Below are 23,984 nucleotides of genomic sequence, written 5' to 3' on the forward strand. Positions count from 1 at the left end.
TGTAATAAGAGAGTGGAATATAAACATTTACCAGTACTAGCTCAAAATTTTTATATAAGTAGTCCTCAATTTATGACCATTTGTTCAGCGACCATTCAAATTTATGACGGTGCTGAAAAAGGAGACTTATGACCAGTCCTCGAAGTTGCGGCCGTCCCAGCACCCCCGCAGTCATGTGATCACGATCTGGGTGCTTGGCAACCCATTCACAATTATGACCGGTTGCCAAGTGCCCCACGATCACATGATTGCTATTTGCAGCCTTCCATGCCAGCTTCCCCAGAAAGTCAAAGAGGAAGCTGTCAGGGAAGATTGCAAGTTGCTAGGGTAAATCTCTCCCACCCATGCATCCTATCCCAGCCCCTCTGCACTTGCACTGCACCGCACCCCCACGCACCCTCCCCAACCCATGTGGCATCTCTCATGCACCCTTCCTCACACCTCCACCCACCCCCACCCAGCATCAGCCACTTACCTGCCTGCAGGCCTGGGACTTGTAACTTCTTGCTGGCTTCCCACTGACTTTGGTTTTGGTTACTGCAAGGATTGCTGTTGCTAAGCGATGCAGTTACTCTTTACAACCACATTGCTTAACGACAGAAATTCTGGTCCCAATTGTGATTATAAGTCAAGGACTACCTGTATCTGAATCTCATGGCCAGTATATGAGGCAGATTATCCCCATTATATAATTTCTCATCCTGCCATTGCAGTTCTTCCTTAGTAAGAATGCATAAGCCCCCTTTATATTTAATTTTTGGGCACAGGTGTATCAGCATTGAAAACCAGGGAGTTGTACTGGGTCATCTTCTTCTGCTGACCAGGTTTCTTGTAAAGCTATTATCTCAGATTCAGAAAGGAATCTCACCAAATCACTGTCAGCAGACTCTTTCCAGCCAGCTACATCCCAGGCTACAATTTGTATAGGTCTCTCGGAGGCAAAATGTTCTGGATGGGATAGTTGAGTAGAAGATGAAGATTCAGACATTTTATTTGGATGGGTTGGAACAATATTGTCAGTATTTCCTGTTTATCCACAGTTGTTATAAAATTCAACTTTTCTCTTCCTAAATTGTGAGTGTTGTTGTTCTTTATCATAAAAATTAGTGTCCAATAAACTCCGATCTGGTACTAGAGACTCTATATCTGTAGGCTCAGCAGTTACCGATACTGGCAATAAACTCTGACTGTCCCTCTCGTTTTCTGATTGCTGGGCTTGAGGACAAATAGGATTAGTCTGAGGGCAGATAACAGAAAGCTGCCCCAGTTCATGGCTCTTGTGGGTGGAGTTGACTTGCAATAATGAATGGCAAGGTGTGGGTGGAGCATCCAGTTGGGAAGTGGGGTCAGGGTTAGGGTCCATGCTGATGGACACATTTCTGTAGATTGTTCAGACTGATCCTCAGCTACAGATTTTTCCCCCAAATTTGTTATGTGGGGTTTGCACTACATTGACCAGCTGGATGTTCTTTTCTTTTGTACGGTTTTGCTTTAGACTGGAACATTTTATTTTTATTTATTGGGGATGTTGTGTTCTCATAGGCTGGGCTGGGCTGGGCTGGGCTGGGCTGGGCTGGGCTGGGCTGGGCTGGGCTGAGCAGCATTTTCACCGAGGAGCAACTAGAGGGAAGTAAGTCTTAAGAGACTCAGTTGCAGCAGTAGCTGACTGCAGCATAGATTTAACTGTTTCAAGCTTGCTTAAAATCAATTGTTCCTCTGGGGAGAGAATGGCAAACAACTGAGTTGAATCTTTCTCATCTTCCAAAGAGTCATCTGAAACCTGTATCTTTCCTTTAATTAAATCTAAGGTATTTCTTTCCTGTGTTTATCCCTGTTCTGACCTTGATGTTGAAGGAGCTCTCCATTTTACAGATAGTGGATGGTTATGATTAGGAGCTCTGGAGCTTGTGCCATCCTCCCTCACTGGCTTGGCTCTCTCCCAGAATTTAGCAAGGGCTGGATACAGCTGTTGTAAAAAACAGATATTGCTGGAATGTAAAACCTCCTTAAAAAGTTCTGAAGTTTGAAAAGCATTGAGGGAAAAATAAACTGCCTGAAAGTTAGCATTCTCCATTTATATCCATTCCATGCCTGCTAGGAAGCCAGGAGATTTCTGTAAGCTTTTTTTTTTTTTTTTTAGTGTCTTCGAGTCAGTGTTGACTCCTGGTGACTGCCTGGACAAGTCCCTACAGTTTTCTTGGCAAGATTTTGGAAGTGGTTTGCCATTGCCTGCTTCTTAGGGCTGAGAGAGAGCAACTGGCCCACGGTCACCCTGTTGGCTTTGTGCCTAAAGCGGGACTAGAATCTATGGTCTTCTGGTTTCTAGTCTGGTGCCATAACCACTATACCAAACTGGCTCTTGTAAGCTCATTAGAGTATACTTAACAACAAGGAAGTTGTGAAAGGGAGTGTAGTATTGCTTATCTATTGTGCCACCTGCCTTCATTGAAAGGAGTATCAGCGCCTTGGAGCAGGATCCTCTGTTTCTGCAAAATTAGTTTTTCCTCAGTGGCTTGCTTTAACTGGGAATTTTTGTACAGTCCATACAGTCCATGGGTGTGATGGAATGGAATTATGAAGATAAACATATTCTTAGCTCGCTGGAGGAGCATGGGAGCAACAAGAGGATGAGACTGGCATCTCCCTGAGGAATTCACACTGTTGTGGCTGGCTGGCATGGGAGATGGGGTTTCAGTCTGGGAAGACTCTTGCTAGAGGTTGTAGCTAATAAACATAGCTGAACTGAATCTGCATTGTCTCTTGGAGTTCCTTGGGCTAGGCCTGACAGTGGGTTAGAGGTAAGTTTGGAAACATATGAGTTGCTATTGGGTTCCATAACTGATTGGAAATAGAGTTTTCCATTAAAGTCTTTAATTTGTCTGGGTTTTTTTTTTATTTTTATTGGCATCCAGGAGCTGATCAAATATAGCAATGGCTATTTGAGCTGTTGAAAGGCAGTTATTAGCAACCAAATCCAGGTGTCCATTTAAATTACTGCTAGTATAAACAGCATCCTCCCCTCTATCTTCTATAAGAGCCTCATCTTCAGAGGAAGGGCAGTCATCCATTTCCCAGTCTAAGGAGACATAAGAATTATTAACGGAGGTTACAAGGAGAGAGGGAGACTTACATGCAGTGTCCTTAAGCTGGAATAAGTGATTTATCTTTGGTTACCTAGAAGTTATCCTAGCCTTGTCTTGTTTGGGATTTCCTTTCTGCTGGATCTCAGGCTTGTTCTTCCCTTTGTTCTTTCTTTTCAGGTTCTTTTTTGTTCCTGCTTTATAATTTTGCATCCTCAATTAGTGTTTGAAATTGTGTACAAAACTCTAGGATACCAGCAAGTCTGAATTCTAATTACTAAAAAAAAAAAAAAAATTGGGTATTAATTGCTAAAAAAATATATAAATAAATAAAATAAAAATAAAAGGGAGATAAGGAATTGAGTAAAACTGGAAAAGTACTTGATTAAAACTAGATAAAAGAACTAAAGTAAATAGAAAACCAGGAGCTCATTAAAGACCTGTCACAAAAAAACAGGATAGTCATATAACTATTACAAATATATATGTACTTGAATAATATTTGTATTAGATGAGTATGTATAGAATTGTAATTGTTTATTGTTGTAATGACATATTAGCACTTTTTCTCTCTTTGTTGTATTTTTCCACTTTTTTGTTAAAGCATTTTTATGTATTTTTTCTTCTTTTGTAATTAAAAATTAAAAATAAATACAAAAAATTAAAGAGCTCTCACTCTGTCGCCATCTTGGGTGGGATACTACTTTAAGTTAGGATGTGACTGGCATGTGTTAGGAAATGGAATATATGTAGAAATGGAATGGGTTCAGAGCTGAACTTCTTGTTGATTTATGCCAGTGTTGTCCAAACTTGGCCACTTTAAGATGAGTGGCCAAGTTTGGACAACACTGCTTTATGCTTTTTAAAAGCAGATTGCTATTCCCCAAGTAGGTTATCCGATATCGGCTGAAAATCTCAAAGCTGAAAAATAGCTGGATAGGTTTCTCAATGGGTTGATGCCCTCCTGTAATCAATATAGGGAAATGTTCTTTCAGGAGGTTCAGGCAGACCCTGAAATAGTTAAAAGAAAGCCAGCTGACTTGCCCATCCAGGTAATGGGTGGAGACAACCAAAACTGGGGAAGTCAAATGCTAATTAGCCAATCAGGAGGGTGGATTTCCCCTCTCAAGTGGGCTTTTATAGGAAGGAGGGCAGTTGCCATTTTTTGCCTGTGCCTTCTCTCTCTCTCTCTCCGCACTTCTTCCCCCAAGGTTCTGAGAAGATGGCTGAAGCCAGGTAAGAATTAAAAGTGGCAATAGCAATGAATGAATTTGGATAGCAAACTAGGGTCAGTGAAGGTGTCCCATAGATTGATGTTGTATGGACTGCTGGAAACTGTGCAGTTCTGGGGTGTGAGTGAGTGAGATACTGCTGGCTGGCTGAGATCAACCTTCTCAGGAAGCACCGGTTGGTTTGTTCTCCCTTTTCCTTTCGTTTTCTCTGACTTTGCTTTTCATAATAAAGCTTTAAAGTTCTAACCAGTGGTTCTCATTTTGGGAAGGGATCTACAGCAGTCTGTTCAGCATACTCAGACTATGGAAGGAGGAGAAAGGGGCCCGCTTTACCCACCTCCTGGGAAATCAGTGGCCGAGAGGTTTTCTCTGGAGTAAACAGCTGGTGCAGGATACTTGATCAGTTTCCTCCGGGAGTTGCAGGGAGGGCTCAGTGGGATTGTGGGAGGAGAGTGGTAATCAGTGGGGCCTCATCCTCCATATCCTGTTTATGGGCCACTCCACTACCACCCCTGTAAAACCTCCAGTTTCTCATTCAGGCTAACTTAGGTGTGATAGTAAAACTTGTGCAATAAATATGCGAACTCTTCCTAATTTCTGCCTATTTCAGAATTCAGGCAGCCTCTGGGCAAAATTTGTGTTGCCTCAATAAAAATCTTTTTTTTTTAAGCACTGTGCATATAATTCTCAGTGTCCAATTCTGTCCTGATTCTGTATGCTTGCCCTGATTATCTTTTCCAAAACTTTATTTTCTTTTGTCTCCTCAGTGTACCAAAGTTACCAGTGACCATGCCCAGACCCAGCAAAGTGAATGAAGCTCTGGCAGGTAACAGCCTCCATCTTTTTTCCACTCCACGCACCCCTTTCAGCATTTTACTCAGGGAACTAGTTGCCCCGGTTCAAAATGTGACCTATCCGTAATTTACCAGTTGGTCTGGCACACCACCTAACCCTCCTGGGATAAAGATGCTGACTACCATTTTTAAGCAGTGATTCACCTGAGGTGAAGTCTTCTGAAGTCTTCAGAGTGACTTCACCTCTGGTGAATCCCATTTCCTGAGGGTTTCTGCATTTCCAACAGTTGTTCTGCCTTTACTAGACATCCCCACCCTCTGACCTTTGGATTTGCCAGACCATAATCTTGCATACTTTTGTCTGCTCTTACTGGTCTTCATCTGGTTAGAGGCCTTTTTCTTTACCTCTTCTGGGAGATATCTAGGAACCGATACTGCAGGGCATCTGCCCTACAGCTGAACTGTGGTACCTAGTCAGCAACTTCTCCCTGTGTATATAAATCACACATCCAGGTGCCTATACTGAAGCACCACGTTAGTCTTTCTCGCCACAGTTTTGTTTTAGGAAGGATCTTTCCCAGTCCTTTAAGTGGGAAGTCTGGGGACTGAACATAGCATTTGCACACAACACACTACTGCAAGCTGACATTTGACGCAGCACAGAAGTGTGAAGCAAAAGCACACAACTCTGATTTGCATTCCCTGTCCCAGGCTTTTTAATTAGAGATGCCTGATCTGGGATCTTCTGCAGCCAAAGCATTTTCTAATATCAGAAAATCCAGAGTCAGGTATGAACTAATCCTCATGGAGAGACTTCTTCCAGTCTGTGGAATCCTTTTGTCTTTACATAGCAAAAATCACATGGACAAAGTGCTGGTGCTGATAGTGATGAAAGGATGTTCCTGGCCCTTGGTCTCACGTTTCTATTTGCCTTGTTTTTCCTGTTTTGAGCTGCTGAATATATTTCATTTTTTATGTCCTCATCAGATGATCAAGAGGGAAGCTATGTGCCATAATTTCTGTAAATCTTCTCATAGTGATTATGTTTTTTTAATGTGCTTTTTGTTATAGCTAGAGTCTGCCTTAAACGGCCACAATTTTTGCTATGATGAGAAAACCCATAACTTGGAGTAACCATTAACATTAAAAATGGGAGTTGTACAGGTACATATTTTTTGTCTGTTTCTGCTTTTATTGCCGATGGTCCCCTTTTTCTCTTACTTTGATGAAATGGCTTCCTGATGCAGAGAAGCCTTATTTTTTTTGTTGCTGAGCCTTCTGGTCTGTCACTGAGTTGAGTTAATTCCACCCCCACCCTTGCTGTTCCAGTGAGTGGTATAACCTATCAGTGTTTGGAGAGTGGATCCCTATTTCATAGAATTATAAGATTGCAAGGTACCTTAGAGGTCTTCTAATCCAACCCCCTGACCAGGTCAAGAATCTTCAGACCATCCCAGACAAATGGCTCTCCAACCTTTTGATTATTAATGAAATAATATTAGAGGAAATGAGTTCTGTTTTTAAGTTTAATGTTTTGGATTTCAGAAATGGGAGAATAGAAGCCTAAGAATGCCACTCCTAAGTCTTTTATATCTGGGAAACCCCCTGTAAAAACAGCTAAAATCAGCCTGTTCTTATAGCTCTCCCCACTTAGCATATGAATCTGCCAAGTGCTAATCTGTTTGATTGCACCTCTTGGTCTCAGTCTTATGCAACTCAAGTGCTCCTACGCGGGCTGATTTGGAAGCTGATTAAGCCACTCTAGCAATTGTTTTAAAATGGGCTTCTTTGGAAACTTAGTATGTGGTAATAAAGCAGGATCCTAGGAATCTTGGCATTCATATTTTAAAGAGCATGTTTATGGTTTTTAGGGTTGAGGGCAATCCTTAGTGAGAGAAACCGGAATGGTGCCTGAATAAAATGTCCAGTGCCTACGGGAAAGCATGCAGCGGTTTTCCTTCTCACTAGGCAAAATAGAAAGTACTGATATAATGAATTACTGTATACAAATCACAATTAATAGCACATGGGTGTTACAAAATTTAACTGTTCTTGGCCCAGTCTGATTTTTTTTTTTATGCAGAGTACAGACTATAGCATCTAAGGAAGCTTGCACTTAACCCAGCAGTACTGTCTTCAGGCTGATTTTCTTTGCTGTAGCATATACAACAGATTATGTCCTGCAGAAATACAAAGTACACTCTGGTTCTCTCAGCAACCGGGGTAGGTTTATACATATGAATGAGCGTTTTGCAACTGAGACGCTACAGAGAAGGCCATTCATCTCTCTTTCTCACGAGCATGGGGCTTCAGCAAGCACACATCAAGGAGAATTGAAACAGGATCATGTGATCACCATGTGCCTAGTACTCTGTCTGCAGCATCCTTCATCTGACCATATCATATGGCAAGGATAGACAAACTTTTTTGATTTCAGGCTTTACCATACCTCTGGTGCCCTTCCTCCTCCCCCTGCCCCAAAATCTGTGATTTGGGTAAAAAATACTTTATTTAAGGGAGACTAATGCCTCTTGGAAGAACAGGGAGTGCTTTATTATTAGCCTGGGTGTTAAAGTTAGCTTCTCACATCCATAGGTTTTTAGAACAAGGTCCACAGAAGCAATAGAATCTTTTTTATAATATGACCACAAATTATTTTAGCCCGGTTCCCTCAATTTCTTTCTGCATGCTATATTACTTTTGCGTGAAGGAATATAATTAAAGAAACAAAGGTTGACCTCTGAGCATGAAACTGTAAAAGCAGATGTGTTCTGTGTTCTCAAAGAGTAGTGCAATATCTGCTCTACCTGTCTACCCACTTGTCACCATTGTCTCCTCTTATTTTATTACTTGTCTCCAGCTCCACGAGCAATCAATAACATTCTCTTTCTTCTCTCTCTTTATGTTTCCCAACCAAAACACAGTTTTTGGATTCTATCAAAAAATCATCTTTCCTCAGTTAACTATCAGCGCTCTCTCATTATGATTTTTGAGGTACAATACAGGCAGATTTGCATTGGGAAGAAACAGAGAAGGCCAAAGAATAGTTGAGGTCATTGTAGCCATGCCCTGGGTCCTTAGGAACCTTACTCAGCTCCCACTCAAGGTTTCTGTGCAGTGGTTGTAGACATTGCCCAGGTGCTTTCATAAGTAGCTTCACATCCATGAAGATAACACATTTTGAAAGAGAAGTGAGATCCCTGGGAAGCTGAGTTCTGTGCAGGAGCTGAATTCCGTGCTCTTTCTGCACTTCCACGTAAAACGAAGCTCACATATAGCCTTATGTCAGCAATTTAGAAGAACTGCCTTAAATATCTGTATAGTATTGCTCACTATACTATAGAGCAGTGTTGTCTGGGGAATTCTGGGAGTTGAAGTCCACTCATCTTAAAGTGGCCAAGTTTGGACAACACTGCTATAGAGCATCCACTAACGTGTGTAGGTTGCAGATTGAATAAATGAATAAAATAAATTGCAAAGAGGCAGAGCCTAGGCACCAGAAGTGCACATGGTGCTATTGGATCATATGATGCTAGTGCATCTCGGAAGTATAAAAGAAGGTTGGTGTTTGTTTGGTTTTGCAGCCTCCCCTAGGTATTTCTGTGCTACTCCATCTCTGGCTTGTTCGTGGTTAAAGGACATGCTCTGATGAATTGGTTGCACATAGCATGTAATATGACAAAAGTCTGTTTGTGGTTTGTTGTAATTCAGTCAACAAACGATAGTTATAAAATATCACAGGGATAGGCAACCTTTTGGTGACGGGGAGGCCTACTGAGCATTTTTGGCAGGGCAAAGGCTGCAATGGGTGGAGCAGGAACAGGATTTGAGGGTCAGTTGCTGCTTTTCTGGAGAACTTTGAGCTATTTTTGTTAAAACTATGTTATATCACTTTGAGGACTTACACAACAGTTTCTCATATATTTCTAGGCTCAAAATGACAGGAAAATACACTAGCAATTTTTAGCAGGCTTTAAGAGTCGCAAAAATGTTTGAGAGTAACATATGGCATAGGGACGGGGGAAATGGAAACCTGCTGTATACGTTTGAGAGTCCACAGTTTTTGTTTTTCCACACTGCATACTGGCCTGCTTCGTATTATCACCTAAGTGCAAGGAGTCATGTGCTGTCAGTGCAGCACCATGGAAGTCAAGCAGATTTTGGTTACAGTTCCTGAACTGTGTATTTATGAGGAGCTTTAATTCTAAATTGAACACAGACACTTTTTCTGTCTTCCTCAAGCAGAAGGAAGAGAGTTGAAATGCTCTTCTGAAGCAGGCAGTTGCTTATGTTGCTTGGCCCCCATCACTGCCTCTTCCAGATTCAAGAAAGAAACAAGTTTTTCATTGTGACTGCATTTCCCTACCTCAAAACTACCCACCACCGTCCCTGTAACGTGTTGCTTACTTTCCTTTGGGGTTTGCTTTGTCACTTGTTTTTGAAATGAGCATTGAATCAGGTTCTTGAATCAAGAGTGATGGGTTTCTTTTTGATTTAACAAATGGTATGATGCAAATTTTCTTTCTGCCCCTTCTCCCTTACCTGCCCCTGTGCATGACTGTCTCATGTCCCTTGTAGGCATGATGGCCTTTCTGATGTCAGTCCCTGGATTTCCTGTGCACCTCACCCAAGCGCCTCAGCCTGCCCGAACCCATAGAGCCTCTAAAAAACTCTGCTCAGTTAAGGAAAGGAGGAGAGTGGTCACCAAAGGTAGCTCTCACTTGCTTGGACTCCCCGGGAGTCGTCTTCGGTTGCTGCTGCTGCTGCTGCTGCTGCTGCTGCTGCTGCTGCTGCTGCTGCTATCACCACTTTGCCTCCTCTTTCTCTTTCCTGCCTTGCATTTCCTTTTTCTTATTTTCTGACTTCTCCCAGAAACAGTTTGATGAAATGTTACTCTTCCTACTAAAAACTAGCTTTCCTTTTGCCTGAGGATCTTGACACAGCTCTGCCTTATATGCTGCTGCTTTGTAGGTCTTATTTTTCAGCATCGGTATGATTATTTTAGCAGTTCAGAAGGCCAGCCACGTACCCAAATAGAGAAGCCAACTGTGGCAAGGGTTTTCACACTAAATCAAGAAATATGGGAAGGGGAAGGCATGGCAGAGCAGTGACTGTACAGGCTGTCCTCACTTAACAACCACTCATTCAGCGACCATTCAAACGGGCAAGTGGTACTTTCAATTGGTCCTTGGAGTTCCAGCTATCGCAGCGTCCCGCGGTCATGTGGTCACCATTTGCAACCTTCTTTGCTGGCTTCCAACAAGCCAAATCAATGGGGAAACCGGCAGGAGGTTGCAAATGGCAGCCACGTGATGTCCTCACTTAACAACGGCAGCCAGGAGTGCCGGAATTGCTGTTGCTAAGTGGCGCTGTCATGTGACATTGCACTTCACGATCACATCACTTAGCAATGGCAATTCTCGTTCCAATTGTCCCCATTAACTGAGGATTACCTATATTTAAACCAATGGACATTCACATTGCATCTTATCAAATTATTTTTGTCACTTATTTTTCTGGAGATCTCTTCAGTACAGTTGTGCCTCAAAGCAGCTGGCAGTAGAATGATTAAAGTAGAATTGTAAAAGCAATGGGAAAATATTTAAAAAGTGGGGGAAAGGAAGAGTAAATTATTCACCCAACATTTGTACATGGAAGGCATTGGTGAAGAAAGAGGTCTTCAGTAAGCAGCTAAAAGATGCAATAATAAGTACTAAAATAATAATATCCAATATTCAAATGTTTCTAGGTTTTGCAACTGATAGTTAAAAAATATTAACAGGCGCGCCATACACATGAACTAAATTTTAGAATCGTAAGGTGATATATCGAGTCAATTTGGCTGAACCGTTCAGTGAACAAATCACTGAAGCTGTCAGTCTTGGCAAATGTTCTTTAAAGTGACTTGCTACTCTGGGGATGAAAAACGAAACTGTCAGGTTTACCTCCTTTTAAGTTTTTTTTTTATAATAAATATAACTTTAAAATTGGTAAGAAAGGGGGGTTTCCTTTGTACTTCAAGTCTGAAGGCAGCATAATCAAATTCATTCTTCTGCCTGAGAACTGTGCTCAATTTTTCTTTAATTTTGTGTCCAACTCAAAAATTGCTTCCTCCCCATCAAGGTTGGTAATGTCGTAGCAGTTTAGGAGATGGACTTGCAATCAGAAGAACATATTATACAGGTTTAGTCAGCAATTCTGTATCTGCTGTCATGAGAGTAAGCCAGTGTTGTCCAAACTTGGTCACTTCAAGATGAGTGGACTTCAACTCCCAGAATTCTGGGAGTTGAAGTCCACTCATCTTAAAGTGGCCAAGTTTGGACAACACTGGAGTAAGCCCTTTGAATCCTTTGAAATTTAATCTCTGAGTAAATCTGTACAAGTGCTCAAATTTGTTCTAAGGCTACCACCTCATCTAGCTACCTCACCTAGATGATGCCCAGTACTACCACTACTTATTTTTATCCTTTCTCCCCAAATAGGTCTGCTTTAAATCAAAACAAAGCACTGATTTGTATACACCTATATATTTCATTTTCTAAGAAAGCTTATGAGGCCAATGTGGGGTTTGTGGACATTCTTGGATATAAAGACGATTCTGGAAAGACTGTGCAATTTATTTATTTATTTAAATTATTGACTGCTCCACTCCAGTGAAGTCTGGGCGGCATACAAAACTAGAAAAAACATTAAATCAAACAGACAGGCCAGGCTAAAATGATCTAATAAACAACAAAATCAACAAAACTTGCTTTGTATCATGCAAAATAATTTTTTTAATTTACAATTTTAATTTTTCTTAATTTAAATCTTAAAAATAATTTTGCAGCACTCTTTCCAGAATTATCTTTATGTGATTTATATGTTTCCTTACATAGTGCATTAATTAAGCAGTGGATTCCTTATACAACACACAGTGATAGCCAGTAACTTGGGTGGCTTTAGGGGATTGAATAAATTTATGGAGATAGGTCTCTCAAGGGCTATCAGTTCTGAATACTTGACGTTACCTCCAAGTTGGGGATAGTAATGCCAGCTGCAAGGAAACAACGATAGAAGAAGGTAACAAGTTGGCTGCTTGTGAGCATGTCAGATGTTTTTGGTTGGCTACCATAAGAAAGAAAGGGAGGGGAGGGGAGGGGAGGGGAGGGGAGGGGAGGGGGTGGAAGGGAAGGTTGCTTGGAGAGATCAAAACTAGATAGCCATATATTAATGGTTAAAACAAGCAGCTGTAAGAAAATAGTTTCTGTATTGGAAGGAAGAACAGACCCTCTGAGTCTCTGATTTTTGGAAAGCACCAACTTCTAAAATTATGGCTGGCAGCGTGGCAAAACTGGATTTATTGGTCAGAAGTATAATTTCATTTTGGAGATATAGTTTAAAGTCATGCTGCCACCACTCCAAAATAATCCATTTAGAGTTCTTCTACTGGTGTTCATCTCCTCTCTTACCAGCTCTCTTCCTGGTAGCTTGGCATGGCAAGTGGGGGATGGGTTGGGGGGTATTATATTCTATGTCTAATTGACTCAGATCAGTTACTCCTAAAGAGTTAAAAACTTTATTTAATAACTTAACTGGCATAGATAATATGAGGTATCAAATTTAGAGATACAGAACTCTGTGCTTGTTTACATAATGATAATTTACTTTGTCACAAGGACCACCAACGTCCCTTCCCAGCCCTTCCCTTCTCAAATGTCAGCTGCCAAGTCTTGCCTCTGCTTTCTTTCCAAGTTCCCTTAGCTTTCTACACTTCTTTCCTTATACAAAAGTGTCCAGTTAAAACGTTTTTCCGTATAGGTAGAAGGCACGTAGTCTACTATTTCATCACAGTTGTATTGACGTTTTGTTGTCTTTGAGAATAAGGTGGGGGGGCGGGAGTGTGTTGGTGGAAGAGCACATTGTGTTGTTTCTATCCCCATTACCACCTCTTAGGCTGTGTTTACACTCCTAGCAGATCCTTACCTTTTCCTGTATGCATCACTATGTTGTCATTAAAAGGTTTTGAAAACCTTCACATAAGCCAGGGGACAGCAGCACAGTGCCTCTGGGCAGCTTGGAACGTGTGCATGCAGTCACTCCAGATGGCACCCAAAATTAAACAGAATGTCCAAATTTTCATAAGATTTCAAGTAGGAATGCAAGGCTTCTGCAATCGCTTTTCAGACCTCTAATATTTTTTTCATGGCAGATGCCCGCACTGGGGGTCCATCTGCGAAACCCACACAGACTACCAGTGGTCCTTGAGTCCATTTTGCACTTGAAAGAATCCCTCTCCAGGTTGCACCTCCCTGGGTCTGCTGCTATCACATACTAGTGTCCTTGGTTTTAGCATTTCTGGAGTACTCCAGGAAGCAGGGCCGTTGTATTCTTCCTCCCTTCCCACTCCTCCCACAGAAAACTCTTCGTGATCAGCTTAGTTAATCTGGAAAGCCTAGTTTCTCACCCCTGTCTCTAAGGCCAGAGATAAGCATTTGTTTTTACTAATTAATATCAGGCAAGCTATAGAAAGAAAAAGAGCACTCTTTCTCACAATACTCAGAACTGCATTGTGATATTACTTTGTTGAGATCTGTTGTTCCAATAACCACAGGAAAGCTTCCAGTTTTGCTTTGTTTTTTAAGGCATCTGAAACATTTATATTTCAACTTGCTAGCATCAAACTGGATGCTTAGGATCATATCCACTAATACTGTTTTTTTCTTAGGGAACACAGTGATACCTTTTATGGAACTTCTTCCTCTTTGTGAGTTTAGTGGAAACTGAGTACAAACCTATTTATACTTTTAAGAATAGCTTATAGGGTTTTACCTTGGCTACTTTCATATCTTGGTGTCAGATATTATTATGCTGTTACATTACCCTTTAATTCATTTAAATTCTTTTAAAAATGCATAAGCACACAGGAGAAGCACTCGGATCTTGCAAGATTTAACTCAGAGCCATTAACCATGAATGTTTCTCACTATTTTTATGTTTTTTTAGTTGTGTGTGCCACCCAGAGATCACTGGAGTTGGGCAGCAAATAAATATAAATAAATAAATAATAACCAGCTGATCACTTCCACCAAGTACCTGGCACAGGGTTGGGTTGAAACATCTGGGTGCAGAACATAATGCAGAATGGCAGGACCATGAGATGTACATAGGTGGACCAAAGATTTTCTGTTTCATTCTTGGGTCTGTTAGCTTCTTAAGCTTATTTTAGGATTGTTATGTTTTTCACCTCAAAATTCTGCATCCCCCCAATTATTGATGGTAGCATGTTTATGCTGTTCTTCAATAGATTTCAAATCACATGTATTGCATATACATATAAGTGCTCTCCCTGATCTGTTCCTCAAGCCCAGATTACATCTGTGTGTTGGGAAGGAGTGACCTTGACTCTCAGATCGCTCTGTTGTTCAGAAAGCCATTACCCCTTACATCCCTTCCTTGCCCTTTAACTCAGTAGACCCAGGGTAGCTTCACAAGTAACTTCAGCCGTTCTCTGAAATGTATAGGACAGTTTTCACATGTACAGAAGTGCTCTTTTGTGAGTACACAAATTCCAGTAGGTGGACTTTAAAAAAAAAAAATGACTCTGACCTTGTAGATTTTCTTTAAGGAGAGGAAGATCATGTCAGGTAAAACATTTTCAAAGCCTCTTCAGCTCAAATGTTCTGTATCAGTGTTTCTCCACCTCAGCAATTTTAAGAGGTGTGGACCTCAACTCCCAGAATTCCCCAGCCTGGCTGGGGAATTCTGGGAGTTGAGGTCCACACCTCTTAAAGTTGCTGAGGTGGAGAAACATTGTTCTAGATTATTGTATAGTTTGGAAATAAAATAGAGTTAAACTTTGAAGTTGGTTTTGCCTCCAAAGCATCCTTAACCATAGTCTGTCTGTCTTCCTATTGCTCTTCTTTTCCTGCCCGTAGATGCCTTTGCCTCTGCAGCAATAGGAATAGCTGTATTCCTTACTTGTGTACCATTTAAATACTGGCTGATTTCAAATTAGCCACTCAGGAATGACTGTGCTGCATTAATTTTCTGGAAGCATCTCTCCCTTTTTCTTTGGCTGCCATCTGAACTTGCTTGTGCCTCCTGCTGCTCCCCTTCACCTTCTTTCCCTCGTAGTGCCTTAGTACAGAATGATATCTCCCTCTGGGCTCTCTCTCTCTCTCTTTCTTCAGATGGCAGGAGCAATCCAGAAGAAGTTGTGAAGAAGTATTTGGAGGAGCTGAAGACACCCCCAGTTGATGAGGTATGTGGAAGAGATGCACTTGAGCATTGCCGAGTGGGCCATGGAAACCTTCCTTAAAGCCAGCCTTTGCCAATTTGGCACCTTCACATATGTTGATTACAGTTCTCATCATCCTCAACCAATACAACGTTGACCCTACTGGCTGGCAACGATGTGTTCCCCCTCACTTGCATATGGGACAGTCAACGTGATTTCATCTTTTCATTGGGCTTTGCCAGTTCATTGATGAGATTGGGTCTTCTGGACCACATATGCCAGTGTGGACAATCTGTGGCCCTCCAACACCCTTCAAATGTTCTAGCCATATTGTAATACGACAGAAAAAGGGTCATCATGTTAATAGTGCTTACTTTTAATTAAATGTAAATCAAATTTAATTTTGACTGGAGCCATTCCAGGGAACGTAAGTAAGGCATTAAAAGGCTTAAATTCATAGTCTGAAAAGCTGGTGAAATGCTAAGGGTGGCTTAACCTGGTAGGGCTTTTGAAGCAGAAGGCAGCTTTGACTACTTGTATACGCTCTCCTAAAATTCAGGGTGCTTTCTGGCTCTCAGCTGATGAACACATGAGCCTACTTCGTACTGAGTTATTGTATTAGTCTGCTTAGCCCAGCATCTTGTGTTTCAACTGATGGAGATTCTTTCCAGTTTGGGGCAAAGGGTCTTTCCCAGTCCTGGTGGGGTTCATACATTATGCTAAGCTATAATGTTCTTTGTTTCATTTGGGGTGAGTCTAGCGACTGTGCCTTACTCAACAAATGATTACAACAAATCACATTTAGTGCATTGTATGACCCAGATTGTATATGGTGATTCCTGTTGGACTTTCTCCATGCTACATTGTGACCTGTCTTTAATCAGTGTATGATGCTGCCTTTGAACGCAACACACAAGGGTTAATTCCCACCACCTGCCCAGTTACACATACTTGTATTTGAAAAGATGGTGTTGCTGGGAAGGGTTCATCTACAAATTTGATCTCGCATGGGACCCATGGAAAGCTTCACCTGTCACAGAAGATGGCCATATCAAAATATCCTGGACTGATCTCAAAGAGGTAATCACAGTTGGACCTCATTGGTATTTGGATGAAAGACCACCCAGAGTCCCAGGATGTTAGGTGTGACTGGAAGTTGAAAAAAATTTCAGGAAGAAGGCACTGGTAAATGCCGTCTGTGTTGTTGCCAAGTAAACTACCTGGGTATGCTTATGAAATCAGGAGTGGAGTCGGGCCATGGGGAATGTGATTTTCCGTTATGTCACTCCTCAAGTGGTAATTGTGCCTATCAATTCTTGCTTTTGCAAGCAAAGTATACAGTTTTTTCAGCAAAACTTCCAGCTATGTTATTTGTCTATATATGCAGAGAAGAGAAGCATCCTGCCCTTAGATTCTGAGATGTTTTTGTTTATGCATGTAGACGTACAGCTAAAAGCCCACAGAGGGACAAAGCAGCCAGAGAAAATTTGAAGGAGGAAAATCATCCGTGGGGAAGAGATTAAGTGCTTCTTCTCTCCTAAAGCAAAATGACGTCTGGTCCTCATTGCTATTTAGTGAAATAGATAACAAGATCCTCGTCTGGAAGAGGATGATGGTTGTTGTTGCTATGTTGTTTTCAATTATCTGAACTGAAAATGTGAAAGAGCTGTTTGTTTTCCAGGACTGCATCATCTGTATGGAAAAATTGGGTGCCCCTTCAGGGTACGGTGATATCAGTGAGAGCAAGACAATCCAACCTGGAAGTGTGGGGAGGCTGGCCAGGTGCACCCACACCTTTCACCTACTTTGTGTGCTGGCCATGTACACCAGTGGCAACAAGGTACAGCAAGGGGGGGGGGTTGGTTCTTGCCTGTTTGATTCTCAGCACCATGTGTGAATGCAACAGTAGCCAACCTCACCTAATAACAAACTTGGCAGCCTGCCTTGGGTGGCTTTCTTCCCATCGGATTACTGAGCAGTAGAATCCAGAAACATGCCTGTGATGATCAGAAGTTTAATTTTGGCGATCATTAAAGCAAGCAACAAAGACTAATGTATTCTGCCAGAGTTTCTGCAGGCATCAGAGGGAGGCAGAAAACTCCTTTGTATAATGCTTCAGGCTGTGGCTTTGGGGCTGGAGCATTTCACCAGAATCACAAGCATTAATATGTTGTTCCTACAGCCAGTAGATTCTGTGGCGGTGAAATATAAATTTAAAAAATAGCTTTATCATAAAACAGAATGTGTAGTAAAGCCACTGCATTAAAAGAATACTGTGGAGTACCAACTGATGCTTAGAGTGGGCAAAAACAAAAGATTTAAGGTCAGTATCAGGCACACCACTTTTTGGAAGGTATTCTAAAAACGGCATGCATCAGCCAGAAAAGTGCTCTTTAGGGCTTTGGCGGGGCAGTGTCATGTAGCCACTCTTATTAAAGTAAGAGGAGCTACAGAAGGGAGTCTGAATAGATGGGCAGGCTGGTGTGGGAATAGGTGCTCCTTCAGGTTTGGGGGGAAAACAGTATTTTAGATATGAATGGATACAAGGATGCTCACGCGTGTCTTTTCTGTCACTTGTCTATGAAACCTGCTCATCAAGATGTACTGGCTTTGCTTTTATAGAGTAGGAAGTAAGGAAAGCTGGCTTATTAGAAGTGGCCATAGGTTGCCAAGGACAGCCAACATTTTGTGGACATCGAATTAATGGAAGGGATGAACTCTTTAGCAAAATTATAAATTAGGCTTCCCTAGCCTGGTGCTTCCTGGATGTGTTGGTATGACAACTCTCAGAATAACCAACCAGTCAATTCCCATTAAATAATTGTTAAATTGTTCACTTGAGATAAGCTAAATTTTCATTCTGAGATGCAGAATCCCTCTGTGTTCAAGGCATTGGAAGTAGCCAAGGAGAGCTATTACCTTCCTGTCCTTCTGAGTCTGTTGAAGGCATCATTTCATACCTTACTCAAAACCAAACGAATGCTTGGCTGAAACATTCCTCATTTGTTCCTCCAAAAATGAGGAGTTGGGAAAGGTATCTTAGTCTGATCCATAAAGCAGTTCTTAAAGGCTTGGTTTTGTTTAAGGAGATGTTTATTTCTTACAAGGCTGAGTATTGTCCTTGTTATCAAGTCCCACATCTGCGTACTCTGCTTAGAAGCTTGGAATAGACCCAGTCCTCCACACCTGAAGAAAGTGAGAGATGGGCAGTATAGCTATTCAGAAACTCCATCCTCTACAAACTGCTGCAAGTTTTCCTTGTCACCATCATAGGTGCAAGAGAAACCTAAAACCAAGAGTTCCAGGATTCAAGGCTTTGTGCAACCCTGATCTTAAAAAAGGGGGGGAAACATTTCCAGAAATTGGCATCTTGCACAGCCCTTATTTTATATTCATTATAAAATTTATTTTTTTTATATTCCATCAGGATGGCAGCTTACAGTGTCCATCTTGTAAGGCCATCTATGGTGAGAAAACAGGCACACAACCCAGCGGCAAGATGGATGTTTACAAACTCTCAGAGTCTCTTCCAGGACACGAGAACTGTGGGTCAATACAGATTGCATACTATATCAACAAAGGCATTCAGGTGAGGATGGTATATGTACTAAAACCTATCCTGAGGGGAGGGCCTGATGGTAGAGCAAAAGTTTTGAAGTCAGAGAGCCCCAGGTGGTGACCTAGGCCTTGGAGAGCCATTGCCATTCAAAGTGGAAGATACTTGGCTAGGTGGGAGTGGGAGAGAGTGAACCAATGGATTCCTTCCAAGGTGCAGTGATAACTTCTTCCTAAAGGAATAATCCTAGAAGTCACATAGGGTACACATCTTATGTATGAGATCCCTGGTATGATGCACAGCATCCCCATTAAAGGACAGAGGGAGACTATAAATCAGCACTAGTGAAAAATGTTCTTCCACATGCTCCCCCATGAAGCTAAATGCAACTTGGGATTTCTGGTGGACTTTTCAAACATTTTTTTGTTTCTCCAAAGAACTTTTCCAAATAAATCTAAAGTTGCTCTTTCATTTCTCACAAAAACAAATGCACATCTGTAATTTTTAAAGAATTTTACTATCCTTTGAGCAGTTTGTTTAGGTCAATATGAAACATTTTTCCAATATTTGGATGTTTGCAATGATCCTAAAAAGGGTGAAGAGGCATTAACCAGCCCAGCTGGTATCCAATGACTGGGTTTGCACTGCAAATTTAACCAGTAATAATTGATCAACATTTTTTGTACAGTGTGCTGAGCTAGTTTAGTTTTAACCTCAGTTGGCTTTTGATGGCTTTTGATGTGCAGATCCTGCTTTTTTATGTTTGTGGTTCAGCAAATTACATGAATCCAGAAAATTGATTAATTCAACAACCAAGTTAAGTGTATTGTGTGCTCCAAGCCAGAGTGTGTGAATAAGTGGATCTGCATGTATTAGAGGTTCTTTGCCTTTACCTTACCAGGGTCCAGAGCATCCCAGCCCAGGACTGCCATACACTGCAAGAGGATTCCCACGATACTGTTACCTACCTGATAACGAGAAGGGACGAAAGGTACAGTGATGCTAAGATCTGTGCAGTTGACCTATTGCAGTAGAATAAAGAATATGGAATTAATCCTCCCTTTTCTGCCCAATAAAGTGGCTTAACTAAATGGAGGCAATAATGATTGTTTACTATAATTTTTTTTAAAAGATTTTGAATTTTTCACTGTTGAAAATCCAGCTTAAATACAGTTCTTCTGATTGAACTGCTTAGTAAGAATAGTTCAACAATGGTGCTAGTTATTGAGGAGGTGGAGAGTTTCCCTTTGCAAGATGTGCTCAAGCAGAAGTTGGGGATGCTTTATTTAAGATTTCAGCAGAGTGCACAATATGGTGACCTCAGGGGCACCTTCCAAATCTACACATGGAATGGAAGTAGAATTTAGATCTCAAAAAGTGAAGTGGGCACACAAAAGATTGGACTCTTCTGCCTATGGAACGTGAGAAGTTTCATGTAGGCTTCTTTCCTTTCTCGCCAGGTGTTGGAGCTCTTAAAGGTGGCTTGGAGAAGGCGCTTGATCTTCACAGTAGGAACATCCAGCACAACGGGCGAGAACAACACTGTGGTGTGGAATGAGATCCACCACAAGACAGAGATGACCTCCAATGTCTCAGGCCATGGCTACCCAGACCCTAATTACCTTGACAATGTACTGGCTGAGCTGGCAGCTCAGGGGGTCACAGAAGATTGCCTGAGTCCATGACTTTAGCCTCCAACCTGGATTGGAGCTGCAGTAAACAGTGCGGTTTGTCTTCTCCTTGACTATGGGTGCCTCTCTGATGAGGGTGACAGCAGTGGCAGCTACAGATCCCCACCTCTGTTGCCTTATGTTTGCTTGCCCTTTTGCTGAGCAATAACATGGTCTCTGGGATTGCCCAGCATGACTGTGGGGAGAAGGTTTATATATAAAAATGATGATCTTTTAAGGGCATTTACAGTCCTGATGCAGGTTGATTGTATACAGTGAAACCTTCTCCCTTCTCTAGCTGAAATGCATAAAAGGACAGTGGCTTAATCCTCGTATTGTCTCCTTCCATATGTGGTTGCACTTGCATGGGGGTTGAAAATACGCCACGTGGCAGGAGATGAGGGAATGTTCTCTACTCTTTGTTCCTTCTCACTTTCCATCAAGAATCAGATGCTGCTTTGAGGCAGACCTCTTGGAAGGGATGAGATTTCCCTCCTTAAGTGCTTGAACAGAATCATGTTGTCAGGGACGAAAGCAGTATTAGAATCTGAAGACATATAACAGCTTTCCACAATTTGCTGTCAAGGTCTCCTAGAGTATGGCTATGACTATTCCAGATGGTATCACAGCAGCTGGTAGCACGTAGCATCTTTTATTTTAAAAGAAAGCTAAGTAGGGTTGGACCTGATTTCTGCTTGGATAGGAGGCCAGGATGAAGCCCCAGGTCTGTGAGCTAGTCTGGGAAGTTGAAGAAAATCTGAGAAGGCACTTTCTGTTCTGCTACCAAGGAAATTACTTGGATGTAGCCTCATCAAGAATTGAGTTTGACTTAGACTTTCTAGGTTTCTTTCTAGTCAATGACCACACTGGCAACAGAAGGGGTAAAAGTTGTAATCTACCCCCCAGAAGACATCAGTTTTGGAAGACCGATAGGGAGAATTGACAGTTTTATGCAAGGAACTGCCCCACAGGGACCAGGTGTTTGCAGTACCCCTAGATGGCATCAACAGTTCCCCAAATAACATTCAAAAATTAATTGCAAAAATGCAAATGGAGCCACACGAGCATCCAGCTTTCTCATGCAACCTGTTGGGTGTTCTCGCCTGAAATTTTGTGAATTTCATCTGGTCTGGTGAACTCTCAAGGTTGTGATGATTTTCCTTTTTGCTGTTTGGCACCTGTGATATCATGCAAACCAACACAGCAGTGACCTGCACTTGAAAACACTGGTAACTTTTGAGGTGTTGTCCAGAATTTTTCAGTATCAGCTATCTTCTTGTTATTTCAGGCCCTGCAAAATAGACCTTCTGTATTCCCATTTTACAGATCTTGGAGTGTGCCGAACCATCCAGCAAGACCACAGTTGGATGTATGCTTAAATTGAGCAGCTGCTTGCTACAGCTTTAAGACTAAAACCGTTAAATAATTCTGCTTTATGTGATTGGAAAATTTGGGGGGGAAAAAACTGTACCAGCAAAAGCTGGATTCTGTAAATTGCATAATTCTTCAAACTGGATAGCTTTCTATATTTTGCATAATCCTCTGCTGCTTATTTTGTTAGTCATGGACAAGTAAAGACTTAGGCAGAGTCCTGCAATACATTTTATACAGTTTCATGTGGGATTTTGGTTGTCTTTGCTTGTTTGTTTGGAAGTATTTTGTCCTAGCCATAAGCAGGAGAAACTTGTTCCTGAAAGAAAAATATCTGGAAAGTTGAGGTTCTCAGAAATCTGAACGTAGTGATGAGTGCCATATTCTATACTACTTTGGTTGCAGATTTAGGGTATATAGCTATAGGGTGATATGTGAAAAGTCCAATATCTCAGATTCCCATCTACATGTTGAATTCCAAACATTTTATAGCAGAATGAAACTCCAAATTCCTCTTTCTCACTAGCAGTTCTTCAGGCACCTCCCCCCAACCACCTCCTTAGCCTAAACTGCTAAATTCAAAATATTCACAGACTCAAATCAAAAGCATTTCCTGAATTTTACATAGCAATTCTGTGCTTTAACAACTTGATTTTGAAAAGCTGCATAAAAATGAGAACCCTCCAGTCTCTCACTTGGAGCATTTTGCTCTGTGAAATAGATGTGAAGTAGCTACAGCTCTGACTGGAAGCCTGGGTCCTGCCTTTTTTTTTTTTTCCAGTGCTTAATTTTTTAAAAAAAATCACAGAGCTTATGCCAAAGGAAAAAAAAGAAGAAAAATGAGTAGAGATTTCTGGTCCCAAGATGAGTCACTAAGGGGAAATTGCTTGGAATTTACACTTAACATACACTCAGTGATTTTCAGTCTGAGGACAAAAATCAGATTAGGGCCTTGACATTGATAGTTTATCACTCTGTTTTTGAAAACAATGTGTTCGTCCATCCCACTGTTTTATGCAGCAGTTTGCTTTCTGTCCATCCTGTAAGACTGAGTACCTTCCTGATTCTCTTAATCTATATTTTAAAAGCGCAAGTAAATACATTTAAAGCTGATGTCAAAAACAAGGAAGGGATGGCTTGACCCAATACTAGTATTGCAACAAGGGGATGGTGGAACTTGTAAAGTGAGCATGGTACACGCAACTCTGCATTGAAACAATAAGGCTGTTTTACCAGAGATGGCCATTAGAGGGAAGTAAAGAGTCACACAGAGATTGGAAATCAGATCATGCCAGAATAGGATTTACCGTATTTTTCCGACAATAAGACGCCCCCATGTACAAGACGCCCCCCACTTTTCCAGCCCAAAATTAAAAAATCAGTATTTTAAAGATAGTGCAGAACACATTTTTATTTAGTAATTAGTTAACATTGACCTGATACACTCGGTGGGAGGAGGTCCAAACCATCTCTCTGCAGCTCTGTTTCCAGGCTCTTTGGCATAACTGATTACATTCAAGCACGAGTGAAACTGCCGATAGCTTGTCTCTGCAAACAGCCTTCCTCTAATTGGTTTGTTCAGCATCAGCTGACGTCAGTTACATCAGGCTCGTGATTGGAGGAAGTCTGTTTGGGAGACAAGCTATTTCACTCGTGATTGGAGGCTAGCAATAGGAAGAAGCCTCTCTGCAGAAACAAAGTTTGGCAGTTTTGCAACCGCGATTCTCGGCTGACTTCCTTGAATAAGACGCCCTTCAGTTTTTAGGGTAAGGATTTTAGAAAAAAGTATCATCCTATATGTATTGTCGAAGGCTTTCACGGCTGGCATACGATGGCTGGTGTGGGTCTTCCGGGCTGTGTGGCCGTGGTCTTGAAGAGTGCAGGAGCACAGACACTCTGAAGATGCCGGTCACAGGTGCTGGCGAAACGTTAGGAAACAAAACTTCAAGAACACGGCCACACAGCCCGGAAGACCCACACCAGCTATCATCTTATAGTCGGAAAAATACGGTATATTGCTGGAAAATAAAGGATCCCACCTATCATGTAGGAGAGAACCCTG

General features: G+C 41.6%; 1 protein-coding gene across 2 annotated transcripts in view; it reads left to right on the forward strand.

The window, feature by feature from the left end:
- The window catches only part of DTX2 (deltex E3 ubiquitin ligase 2), a 34,600-nt gene extending 12,411 nt beyond the window's left edge, over positions 1 to 22,189 (forward strand). Inside the window, exons 4-10 of one of the 2 annotated variants that reach the window (XM_007425919.4) lie at positions 5,080 to 5,138; positions 9,685 to 9,816; positions 15,279 to 15,349; positions 17,007 to 17,165; positions 18,753 to 18,914; positions 19,783 to 19,872; positions 20,342 to 22,189. In XM_007425919.4, coding sequence (XP_007425981.2) covers positions 5,080 to 5,138; positions 9,685 to 9,816; positions 15,279 to 15,349; positions 17,007 to 17,165; positions 18,753 to 18,914; positions 19,783 to 19,872; positions 20,342 to 20,566 — 898 coding nt within the window. In that variant the 3' untranslated portion in view covers positions 20,567 to 22,189. The remainder of the gene's footprint in view (positions 1 to 5,079; positions 5,139 to 9,684; positions 9,817 to 15,278; positions 15,350 to 17,006; positions 17,166 to 18,752; positions 18,915 to 19,782; positions 19,873 to 20,341) is intronic. The other variant, XM_007425921.4, reaches the window with a different exon arrangement.
- The last annotated feature ends 1,795 nt before the right edge of the window (positions 22,190 to 23,984 follow it).

The sequence above is a fragment of the Python bivittatus genome, unplaced genomic scaffold, assembly GCF_059951505.1.
Source record: "Python bivittatus isolate LINGU-HERP-01145 unplaced genomic scaffold, Pbiv_v1 ctg000690_np1212, whole genome shotgun sequence".
Lineage (NCBI taxonomy): Eukaryota > Metazoa > Chordata > Lepidosauria > Squamata > Pythonidae > Python > Python bivittatus.